The 12,937-nt window shown below is 38.8% G+C and overlaps 1 protein-coding gene across 11 annotated transcripts in view; it reads right to left on the bottom strand.

Annotated features, from left to right (window-relative positions):
- CD1H11orf65 (chromosome D1 C11orf65 homolog) overlaps nucleotides 1-12,937 on the bottom strand; it is a 73,845-nt gene that overhangs the window by 31,215 nt on the left and 29,693 nt on the right. For 7 of the 11 annotated variants that reach the window (XM_086679193.1, XM_086679201.1, XM_086679192.1 and 4 more), the window contains exons 3-6: nucleotides 9,241-9,333; nucleotides 3,009-3,062; nucleotides 2,674-2,880; nucleotides 862-992 (exon numbers count right to left, since the gene is read on the bottom strand). In XM_086679193.1, coding sequence (XP_086535319.1) covers nucleotides 862-992; nucleotides 2,674-2,880; nucleotides 3,009-3,062; nucleotides 9,241-9,333 — 485 coding nt within the window. The remainder of the gene's footprint in view (nucleotides 1-861; nucleotides 993-2,673; nucleotides 2,881-3,008; nucleotides 3,063-9,240; nucleotides 9,334-12,937) is intronic. The other 4 variants (XM_086679198.1, XM_086679199.1, XM_086679200.1 and 1 more) reach the window with 2 other exon arrangements.

Raw genomic sequence — 12,937 nt, 5'->3', positions numbered from 1 at the left:
TGAGTGTACAGTTCCATAGTTAATTATCTTTTAAAGAGATTTAAGTAGTAAGAATAAAAGTTGTTTATATTTACTTACATAATTACCTCTTTTGGTGTTCTTCATGGATCCAGGTTTCGACCTAGAACCATTTTTTTTCCTGCCAGAAAAATTTCTTGTAGTGCTGGTCTGCTCAGAATAAGAGAATTCAGCTTTTATCTGTCCAAAAAGTTTCTTTCACCTTCATCTTCAAAAGATATTTTGGTGGGTCTGTTGCTACTAATTAATTTTTCTTCTTAAATGGGATCTATTTTCCTGTTTCTTTTCATGCCTGGTAACTGAATGCTATATGGTAGACATTGTGAATTGTATATGATTTGGGATACTGAAGTGTTTGTATTCCTTTAAATATTGTGGGGATTTGTTCTGGGTATGCAGTGAAGTAAACTTGTAAACAATCTGATTTTTCGGCTTGCTTTAAACATTTGTTAGAAAGGTCCAGAATGACTTTTAGCATAATCCATTTAGGTCAGTGTCTTAGGACAGAAAGAAGGGTTGAGAAGGGTACAGAGTGGATCTGGAGGGCCAAATACAAGTTACCTGATATGTAAGAGTAAATCCTTATTTTCATATCTGATATTCCTATAGACTGTAATTTCCTTGGGATCAAAGGCATGTCTTTTTTCCATTTATATCTCAGAGAGTAACAGCGTCTCACAGATAGCAGGCATTTGTTAAGTGTTTGCTTATCTAAATATTGTTTAAAACATAATCTTACATTTTCTTTTTAAAAATAACATGCAGTTCTTTTCGTAGTGATACCATTTTTTTAAGAAGAACTGAAAACAGTATATATTTAGTAAGTCTATTTCATCAACTTACATTTTCCTCATCCATTCTATTTTTCTAATTTTTCTTTTCTTTTCCATATCTTGCCTTCTCTTCAGTTTAGAGAAATGGAATTCGCTTTCTTTTTTGTCTCCCACCTCTATGTTTTCAGGAGACACCCAAAACTGTTGAGAAATGGAAAATGAATATACAAAGTGTTGAAATACTGATTGTGAGGTAATTTGGCTACAGTCAAAAGTTCTGTGTGTTCAGTAGGAATATGCCAAGAGAGAAACAGAGGAGAGAATACACCTCCTCTAAGGTATTTCTTATTATGCCACAGGTGAATAGCGCATTGAGCTTTCAGAGGCACATGTCACAGAAAGACTAACAAAGCACTAGCATACTGAGGTACTTAATAACTATTCGTTGAATGGGTAAATGAAAAGACATACTCCAATAGTGTTTTTGTTTTTCATAAGAACGAACTCTTTACTCGTAAGAACAAACTCACCTACTCTCAGTGCTGTTGACGTTTGAAGACTCTAATTCTCAGGGAGGACAGGCACCCTCCAAGAACAGGAATGTCTCATCATTTTGTCCCAAGAGTTTGTGGTTTCCTGTATGACATGCTCTCCTAACTGGTTGCCTATTTTTCCTCCTCCCAATTCATTGCCTCTCCTTCACCACATATTAAAAAACAAGGAGGAGAATTTTCTATCCCCCACAGCACTACATATTTGTCTCTATTAAAGCACGTATTTACTACACTGTACTGAAAAACTCTTTTTTACTTAAGTCTCCCCCAAATTAAAAGGCAAACTACTTGAGAGAAGGGACTATTTTATCTACCATTGTATCCCTAGCATCTAGTACAATGCCTGACATATGTTTGGTATGCAATAAAATTTGTTGAATAAATGTGTGAATACACAACTCGATCATGCTCACTTTTCATTCTTAGTATATTTAATATACTACCTTCTATAATCTACATACCAGAGATTAAAAATTTGAATGAAGATATGAGGCCATATAAACAGACATCTAGAGCTATAGAACCTGATCATGTTAACCTAACCAAACATGCTTAGGTAGAAATTATCCCCACAAAAATAGGAGGTAAAACATGGGTGTCTATGGAAAAGTCCCTACATCACATATCTGTATTAAGAACTATGTATATTTAAAATCATTCCATTCAATTAATATGACGACATGTTAAAGTTCCAAACACCATGACCATCCAGATGATTTTCCAACAGTATCTGTTGTTACAAGCTCTGTAAGAGAAAATGTCATCTTTTTCTTAAGAATTCCCACCTCTAGGGGTGCCTGGGTGGCTCAGTCAGTTAAGTGATTGACTCTTGATTTCAGCTCAGGTCATGCATGATCTCATGGTTCATGGGATCGGACTGTGTTGGGCTCTGTGCTGACACGGTGGAGCCTGGTTGGGGTTCTCTCTCTCCCTCTCTCTGCCCCTCCCCCTGCTCATGCCCTCTCTCTCTCTCAAAATAAATAAACACTAAAAAAAAAAAAAAAAATTCCCACCTCTAGTCCAAGGATTAATAGAGTCAACAACACTTTCCAATTTGCTTTGTTATAAAGATACTAAACTGCTGAGTTCCAAACAGTATCTAAATATGGCCTAGATCAAAGCTGATTACTAGAAGTATAAGCAAATGTAAAGAAAAAAAAGATACACTGTTGATCTTGAAGTATTATTAGTAACCTCTGAGTACTTACCATCATCAGTTTTTATCAGTTAAATTACCAAGATTTATTATTTTAAAATTATTTTTCAAAAAGACAAAAGAGTTACTAAATATGTAAGATTCAAAATTATTAATATTTTTATTTTCTTACTGTATCAGAGACAAGCCTCCAGCCATTGTTCTCTATACGACGATACCAGCCACGATGATCCTCTTCCTGAAGATTATCACTTTTACTTTTAATATGAGATGTATATTTTGCTGGAAGTTTTGTATAATCTCTAGGGCTATTAGCACACAGATCTTCAATAGGTCTATGAGTGAAAATTTTATAGTATATATCAGGTGGAAATTTAACCTGTATATGGAAAAGTTCAAAGGGCCACTGTAATCACAAAAAACGATTTATATTTTAAAAATTTAAATCTTTTAAATTTCATATAAATGTGCTTTAAAATTACCAAATAAGAATTCACCCATACTTACACCACCTAATCTGAATCGTACATGAATGCCCGCAGCAGCATCTAGCAGCTCTGCCTACAAAAAAATACATTACTCTTCAAAATTCTGTGTGTATCAACTCACCACTTCTCACTCTATCATGCTAAAATAGCGCTGAATATTAATTATTTATGAAAAAGGTCAAGTAAATAAGCCTTAAATAATTATTTTCAAATTAAAATATATTATAAGATTTAATTTCTAATGGGCATCCAATAAGTAAAACAGCTTTTATAACTGGAAAAATGATACCAAATATGTTCCCTTTCTGTGCAACATATAAGTATAAAAGCCAAGTGATTTGTTATTCCAAAAACAGAAATTTTAAATAAGTCCTCAAACATATGACTTATGTATTTATCTTACAGGTAAATTCAGAGTAAAAAAATATCATTGGCTAATCCATGTTTAACACAAGATGACCGTTCCTAAGTAGTTTTTCTTAAATCAAAAATCCATGCTTAAATTTTTTAAGAATTGTATAGAATTGGTCTCCTAAATTTTAATGCCTTGCACCAAATGTAAAAGAGAAAACAATTTTGGGTCCTCTAACAGAAGAGTTCAAGCTTACCACTTGATAGTACTGTTAGATGAGAATATACATATTATCCTAAATCATTCAGTCTATAAAGCCTAAAAGACTACCTTAAGTTTTGCATAATTTTCTCCTGACTAAAAAGCATATACATACATACATACATACATACATACATACATACATACATACGTAGGGTCATAGTTCAATCGTGAAAGATATGTTTTATAACAGGATCTTAAACTTACATTTATAAAATTTATACAGGTGACCCTTACACAACATGGGTTTGAAATGCACGGGTCCACTTATATGTGGATTTTTTATAGTACAGCATTGTAAATGTATTTTCTTCTTATGGCCTTCTTAATAACACGTTATGTTCTCTAGCTTAACTTACTGTGTGAATACAGTGTATAATACATGTAACATACAAAATATATATTAATTGACTATGTTATTAGTAAGGTTTTCGGTCAACAGTAGGCTATCTGTAGTTGAGTTTTTGTTTTAAAAATTTTTTTTTCAACGTTTATTTATTTTTGGGACAGAGAGAGACAGAGCATGAACGGGGGAGGGGCAGAGAGAGAGGGAGACACAGAATCGGAAACAGGCTCCAGGCTCCGAGCCATCAGCCCAGAGCCTGACGCGGGGCTCGAACTCACGGACCGCGAGATCGTGACCTGGCTGAAGTCGGACGCCTAACCGACTGCGCCACCCAGGCGCCCCTGTAGTTGAGTTTTTGGAGAGTCACAAGTTACACATGGATTCTCTACTGCATGGGCAGGGGGGGTCACTGCCCCTATCCCAACATTATTCAAGGGTCAACTGTATATACTTTTTAAACAAAATTCATTATATATATACTTTTATGTCCAGTAAAGTAGGCAAATCTTAAGTGTACAGCTTCATGGAATTTTTTCCTTCCTATTTCAGTCAGTTAGGGTGAGGTGCTAATCATGTCAATCCAATCAAAAATTTAGCTGGCTCAAGCCTGGACTGCAGTTTTAGTAATCTACGTCTGGTTTGTCCACTTCTAGTTTTCCCCTATTTCTTAGATATGGTCCTGGCAACTCTCTATCTCTTCAAGTATGAAAGCCTATGGGAAATTCAAAAGTACTTCGAGAAGATTTAAGCTTAATTCTTTATCTTTCTACCTACCATCTACAAACTCAAATGGGGATGAGAGTCAGCTGTGTATTTGAGGCAGTTCCTTTCCCTTAAGCATGACTCTGTCTCCTATGCCTATGGGGAATTTCATTTAGTGCAATACTGTTATTTAAAATGGACTTAGATTAGCTGTAAATACTCAGTGCAAATTCTAGGGAACCAAAAATTAGTAAAAAAGAGGTATAATCGATATGCTAAGAGGAAAGAAAATGTAATCATATAATATGCTCAATTAAAACCAGAGAAGACAGAAAAAGGGTGTAATAGAAAAAAGAAACAACAAGGGCAAGAAATAGAAAACATTAAATATATTAGACATCAATCACCATACTAAATATCAATGGTCTAAATACACAAGTTAAATGGCAGAGACTGACAGAATAGATTAAAAAAAAAAAAAAAAGACCCAACTGCATGTTGTCTGTAAGAAAACCATTTAAAATATAAAGACACAGACAGAGTAAAAGCATAGTAATGGAGAAAGATATAACATATTAACTAACACTGATTAAACAAAAACCGAGAAGCTGTATTAATTTCACAGACAGCTGAATTCAGAGCAAGAAAAATCATCAGGGATAAAGAAGAGTATTACAAGATGATAATGTGGCCACTTCTCTGAGGAGACATAACAATCCATAAAGTATATATACCTAACAACATAGTATCAAAATATGAAGGCAAAAATTGAAAGAACCGCAAGGAGAACTAGAGAAATCTATTATAGTTGGAGAATTTGACACCTCTTTATCATTAATTGACATATTCAGCAGTCTATTGTGAAAATGAAGAACACTTTCAATTAACTGGATCTAGATTTCTACAACACTTCATCCAACAACAGCAAACATACATTCTACTCAAGCTTACAGAGAACTTTTATTTACCAACATAGAACATGTTATGGACCATAAAGTACAATTTAACAACTGTAAAATAAGAGAAATCATACAAAGCATGCTTTCAGACTCCAATGTAATTAAACTAGAAATCAGTAACAGAAGGATAGTCCGAAAATGCCCAGAACTTGGACAGTGAACAACACACTTCTAAATAACAGGTGGATCAAATAGGAAGTCTCAAGAGAATTTTAAAATATTTTGAACTAAATTAAAATGAAAACACAGCTTATCAAATTTTGTGAAATGCACTGAAAACAGTGCTTAGGGGAAAATTTATAGCACTAACTACATATATCTGAAAACAAGAAAGACTTGAAATTAATAATGTAGGTTTCCATCTTAAGAAACTAGGAAAACAAATTAAATCAAAAGTAAGCAAAAGTCAAGAATAAAAAAACAGAAATCAATGAAATTGAAACAGGAAATCAACAGAGAAAAATGAAAGAAATTAAAACCAATAAAGCTCAATAAAACCAATAAGCTTCTGTACAACAAAACTAAGAAGGAAAAAATAGGAAGAAGACACAAATGACTAATATCAGAAAAGAGGGGCCATCACTACTGATTCCATGGACAGTAAAAGGATAATTAACAAATATTATGAAAAACTCTATTCCCACAGATTTGATAAATGGTTCAATTCCTTGAAAGACAACCTGACAAAACTCACACAGGAGAAATGGAAAATCTGAATAGACTAATACCTATTAAAGAAACTGAATGAATAATTAACCTTTCAAAAAAGAAAACGCCAAGCCTCAATGGGTTCAATGGTAAACTCTACAAAACATTTAAGGAAAAAAAATATCAATTTTCTACGATCTCTTCCAGAAAACAGAAGCAAAGGAGACAGTTCCTAACACTACTCTAAATACCATTACTCTAAATACCAAAAACACAGGGGTGCCTGGTTTTCGGTGGCTCAGTTAAGCATCCAATCTGGATTTTGGCTCAGGTTATGATCTCATGGTTCATGGGTTCCAGCCCCACAGACCCTGTGTTGACAGTGCAGAGCCTGTTTAGGATTCTCTCTCCCTCCCTCTCTCTGCCCCTCCCTAGCTTGCTTTCTCTCTCTCTCTCTCTCTCTCATTAAATAAACTTAAAAAAATAAATAAAATTTACATGGAAATACAAAGCATCCAACGATAGCCTGGAAGTGTCTTCTTGAAGAACTACAAAATGGGAGTATTGTCTACCATATAATATACTTGTTACAAACTCAAAGTAATTATAACAAGGGTAGAAAAATAGATCATGGAAGGTAATAGAGAATTCACAAACAGACTCATACATAACTGGTTACTTGATTTATGATAAAAGTGGCATGGCAGAGCAGTGGAGGCAGTGGAGAAAGGACTATCTTTTTAATAAACAGTGTTTGATCATTTTGATACCTATAAGGAAGAATATGAAAGGGATCTCTACCCCACACCATACACAAAAAAATGAATCCCGAGTAGTTTGTATATCTAAATATGAAAAGAAAATCAATAAAGTTTATATAATATAGGAGAATACTTTCGTGATTTCAGGATTGGCGAAGCTTATAAAAAGCGCCAATCATAAACAAAACCACTGATAATCTTAAGTACATGAAAATCAAGAACCCTGGGGGTACTTGGGTGGTTCAGTTGATTAAGCATGCGACATCAGCTCAGGTCATGACCTCGTGGTTGTGGATTTAAGCCCCGCGTCAGGCTCTGTGCTGACAGCTCAGAGCCTGGAGCCTGCTTCAGATTCTGTGTCTCCCTCTCTTTCTGCCCCCTTCACCCATCACTCACACTCTCTCTCTCTCAAAAATAAAAAACATTAAAAAAATTTTAATTAAGAACTCTGTTCACCAAAAGACATTCTTGTTTCAAAATACTAACCTAGGGATTGGGGAAAGAGGTTGGAAATATAGATGAAGCAAGACTGGCGGGGAATTGATAATTGTTGACGCTAGGTGATAGGTACCTGTAGTCTATTACTTTATTCTTTCGACTTTTGTAATATGTTTGCCATTTTTCATGATAAAAAACACACAGTGAGGACCATCCTAAGAGTGACAAGTCAAATCACAGAATGGAACACGAAACGACAAGGACTTTTATGAAGACTATATAAAGAACTGCTTTAAACTAGTAGGAATAAGAGACAATATACACATAAAAGACACCGAAAAAATGTCAGGAGCTCAGCTGATCTGGAAGAACAGTAGGTGAGATGTCAGTGTCAGAGTAGCCAATTAAGGAAACAAGCACAAAGGGAAAGAAAGCTTTTGACCACTTACTACATGGTGATAAGCAAGAGTTAGGGCGTCTACAACTAGAGGAGGAGGCACCAATCCGCCTGTTCCATCTCACCCTCACCCCCCTCCCCCCCGCCCCGCACCGTGAGCAGTGCAGTGACAGAGAGTCAGGTGGATCAGCACAGAATCCTGAACAAAAGGCTCCAGCAGTGTTAGGGACCATAAGGTGTGTATATTCGGGGTAAGAGGTATGTAGGAGATTAAGGGAGGACAGTCTGAGTGGACTGAGTCAGAGTGGGAAAAGGGTCTTCAAGGTTTCCCCCATAAAGAGGTCTCAGCAGAGGTGTCTGAAGACCTCAGCTCAAAGCCTCAGATAAAGAACTAAAAATGAAAGTGCTGGGACTAGATACTTAAATATGTCGGGGGTTCCGTCCAGGGTGTCTGAGTCCCAGCCTGAGCTCCCTTGAGAGGCTGCAGGACACTGCCATGCACCAAGTCTGATTGTGAGGAGGGGACAGCCTTCCCGTGTGGGGCCTGTTGGATATAGTCCCTGTAATTGTGTCTGGTCAGGCCTGGAAGAGCACACAGGATTGTAACCAGGAGCGGAACTCCTCACAAAGATGTGCAACTTCACTAGCTATCAGGGAAAGGCAAATTAAAAAGCTGAAATTAAACACTGATAAGGATGTAAAGCACCAAGAATTCCAAGAGACGGATGATGGTTAATACAAATTGTACAGTAACTTTGGAATATAGTTTGGCAGATCCCGTTACCCAGAAATTCCATTTCTAGGTAGAATATAAACCAAAAGAAATTCATGCACATATGCACCAGGGCAGATGAATAAGAATGTTCCCCAAAGCAATCTTTATAACAGACTCAAACTGGAAAAAATATATATGTATAAATGTCAACCACTGAATGAATTAACAGTAGTGTGTGTGTGTGTATAATGAAATAATTATCATTGTTTTTCATAAAATAAATACAATTCAGCTACACAAACACAATGCTGAATGAACAAAAAGCGCACCATAAGATTCTATTTACATACAGTTCAAAAACAGAGAAAACTAAAGAAAAAAAAGCTACAACAAAATGGTGGTTGCCTCTCGGGAGCAGGGAAATTGGCGGTGATGTGCAAAGCCTGGAAGGCAGTGGTTTCAAGTAGGAAACATTGATCTGGGTTATGTAAGTTACACAGGGGGCTGTTTGTGATGATTCAGTGACCTTATAGATTTATGTTTCATGAACTTTTCTATAATGTGCTTCAATAAAAAAGTGTTTTAAAAGAAACAAATACGAGCACATTTATAAAGCAGCCACACATCTTGAAGGGAAAACACAGATGCTGTATGAATAAACAGTGTCCTCACCTCTTTAGGATTGATGTATCTCACTATCTGACGTGGCTCTCCTCGTCTTCTTAGATCAATCAGTCTTTTAAAGTGTTGGAAGACAGTGACATTCTAAAGGTTCAAATACATAAGACTGTATGGTCAAAACTGGATTTTCTACCTCTGATTAGCTTTTTGCCTAATTAGGGCAAAATGAGAAAAACCATATAATAGATTTTATGTGTGTAAACTAGATTTTAGAAATATTACCACTCACGATTTACTTTGACAAGCCAGACAATACCAATTTTATTCTCACAACGAGTTTTACCCTTCACTTTGGAAGTGCATCACTAGCAAGTGTAAAGAAAATACCCAGGACATTGGTTGAGTTGCTTTTGCATGTTCCAGAGTCATCCAGGAGGAAGACAAAATAGAGCCTACTGGTTTAAGAACACGGAACATGGCATCATATTATCTGAGTTCAACAATTATTACCAACTCACCATGTGACCCTGGACAAGCTGCTTAAATTCTCTCCTCGGTGTCTCACCTAAAAACTGGGAATGATAGTGGCTATCTCCTACAGCTATGGTGAGGAGTTCATGAGTTAATATTCATAAAGCACTCAGAACAACTTCTGGCCCAAGAAAGCACTAAATAATTATTATTCTATTATTACCATTACAGAAACCTCATTACTGTAGTAATTCCACTTATTTACAAACCCTACCTACTATTCATGTTAGGACATATTTGGTCAAACAACTCCAAACAACTCTTTTTTTTTTTTTTTACAGAGAGAGAGAGAGAGAGAGTGGGAGGGGCAGAGGGAGGAAGATACAGAACCCAAAGCAGGCTCCAGGCTCTGAGCTGTCAGTACAGAGTCTGACTCAGGGCTTGAACTCATGAACCGCAGGATCATGACCTGCGCTTAAGTCGGATATTTTTTTTTTTAACGTTTATTTATATTGAGACAGAGAGAGACAGAGCATGAACGGGGGAGGGGCAGAGAGAGAGGGAGACACAGAACCGGAAGCAGGCTCCAGGCTCTGAGCCATCAGCCCAGAGCCCCACGTGGGGCTCGAACTCACAGAACGTGAGATCGTGACCTGAGCTGAAGTCGGTCACTTAACCGACTGAGCCACCCAGGCGCCCCTCCAAACAATTCTTGTCTCTCAGACAACAATTTCTTTGGTAACACTCTCCTCATACTCTATCCCCCAAAAAACCCTTACTAACTCTTGGCAAACTCCCCCTACCCCACCCGTGAGCTTATGTTAAATCAAATAAATTCAAACTGAATCCACATCACTAATAAGACAATTTGAATTCCCACTGCTTCAATGAAGCACATTGCCTGTGGAGATGGTGTAGCCCACATCAAAACAGATAATATTCTTTCTGAAAGGAAGATATAATTTCCAGTAGGTATAACCCCAAGTTGAGTATCAAGAAAAATTTATGGTGATACCTTGGGGATGGTGAATAAAAATTTAGTGCTTTTAGAATGGGTTCGGACTTGGGGAGCCTGGGTGGCGCAGTCGGTTAAGCGTCCGACTTCAGCCAGGTCACGATCTCGCGGTCCGTGAGTTCGAGCCCCGCATCAGGCTCTGGGCTGATGGCTCGGAGCCTGGAGCCTGTTTCCGATTCTGTGTCTCCCTCTCTCTCTGCCCCTCCCCCGTTCATGCTCTGTCTCTCTCTGTCCCAAAAATAAATAAACGTTGGAAAAAAAAAAAAAAAAGAATGGGTTCGGACTTAAGCGATCATCAAATATAAACAGCTATGTGCATAAGATGTTATCTACAAATCTAACGGTAACCACAATCAAAAACTATTAATAGATATGTAAAAAAACAAAGAGAAAGGAATCCAAGTAATATCACTAAAGAAAGCCATCAGAGGGTGGGGACAGGAGGGAGAAGGAGGGGACAGAGAGGGGGAGGGGGCCACGGTGGGGTGGGATGGCCTTCTGGCCTAGGTGGCAGAAGTGGTGGCTGCAGCTGACCAGCCTGCTGCTTGGGCTTCCCGGCTCCTCCCTTTCCCCTCCCCCCCGCAGATGGAGAGGGTGGCCCTGCTGTGGATGGTCAGATAGCTCCCGACACCCATCTCTGTCCCCAGTCAGCATGGAACAGACCAGGAGGAAGCTGGCGGGAGGGCTGCCAGCCTGTGTGATAGACTGGGGCACACAGTAGACAAAATTAGGAGATGCTGAAAACACAGAACCACAGCTTATCATCCCCTCCTGTTCTGCCAGTAAGGAGTCAGCAAAAGTGGAAAGTGGGTGATCGAGCTCAAGGGAGGGTGATGAAAGGTGTTGATCACCTAGGCTTCCTCATTGGTGATGAAGCAATAGGAAAACCTATGTAGGCAACATAGAGGCCAATTTGCTGTGGTATAGCTGAAGATTGGGACTTGATGGAAAGGTTATGGAACAAGTGATTTTTAAGTATTTAAGGGCAGAACAAGAAGACTATTTCCAAAACTGTAAGCAATAAATTTCTGTTGCTTATCATCCACCCAGTCTGTTGTAGTTCATTCTAGCCGCCCAAATGGACCAACACAAGTACTAAGGATCTGAACAACATGGTTAGCCAGTAGGACTTAAACCATGTCAGAATACATTTTTTTCCTCAAGTTCATGTGAAACATTTACCAAAATAGACTTTTTTCTAGGACAGGGAAGTTTCAACAAATTTCAAGTTACTAAAATCATATAAGAAGGAGGAGCCAAGATGGCGGAACAGCATGGAAGCTTTTTGTGTGTCTCATGTCCATGAAATACAGCCAGACCAACACTAAACCATCCTACACACCTAGAAAACTGATTGGAGGATTAAGACAACAATCTGCACAACCTGAACCACAGAATAGAGCAGGTATGTGGTGCGGAGAGCTGAACTTGGGGAGTGAGAAGCCCTGAAAGGTAGGAAACCACTTTTGTGGGCAGAGAGAGGACAGAGACTGGGGAGGGGGGGAGAATACATGAAAATCACCCCTCCCCAAAAGCAGCTGGAGAGGAAGTAGAAAATTGGAAACAGCCGCAGGGACTAAACTAAAAAGGGAGAAAGGAGAAAGTTTAAATTCCATTAAGACTGTAAACAAGGGGAGCACAAAGGCTGCAACTCCTCAGCTCGACACCTGGCAGTGCTCTGGGGGGAAGGGCGAACCCCCAGGAAGAGGGTGGGGTCCGGGAGGTTCTCGGACCTCACGGGGAAAAGCAGTTACACTGCTGGAAGGACATTTGGTAAAGACTGTTGAAGCCACCTGGTCCCAGCAGACCCCGGAAGGCAGCCACATTCGCTGGTGCTGGGACAAGGTTGTTAAGGGTGCAGCCTGGTGCCAGATGTATGTTGCGATTTTCCATAATCCCTGAGATGCTGCTGCTACACTGCCTCACGAACTTTTTCTGGGGCGGCTGGCATTCTGGCCGCAGTCTCGGGGCACCGGCAGAAACAGGGTCCAACGGGCATAGCTGGGTGCAGCCGATATTCAGCCATTGCTCATTCGGCCATTGCTCGGTGAGACCCTCCCACAGAGGGGTGGAACGGGTCAAAGCCACAGTCCTTCGGAAGCAGGAGGCTGGGGAAAACAGCCGCATCTGAGATAAGGCTTGGGAGAGAGGTGCTGCCTGGAGCCTGGTCACGAAGAGTGAAGAAGCGGAGAGTGGACGAGAGTTGAAGACAGAGGACGAGTGCACGATTGCTAATCCAGGAGAACAGACTGGGTAGCTGAG

The sequence above is a fragment of the Puma concolor genome, chromosome D1 (genome assembly GCF_028749965.1).
Source record: "Puma concolor isolate L17-30 chromosome D1, mPumCon1.1.hap2, whole genome shotgun sequence".
In the NCBI taxonomy this organism is placed as follows: domain Eukaryota; kingdom Metazoa; phylum Chordata; class Mammalia; order Carnivora; family Felidae; genus Puma; species Puma concolor.
Note: the sequence above shows the minus strand (reverse complement) of the source record. Positions and strands in the feature narration are given on the sequence as shown.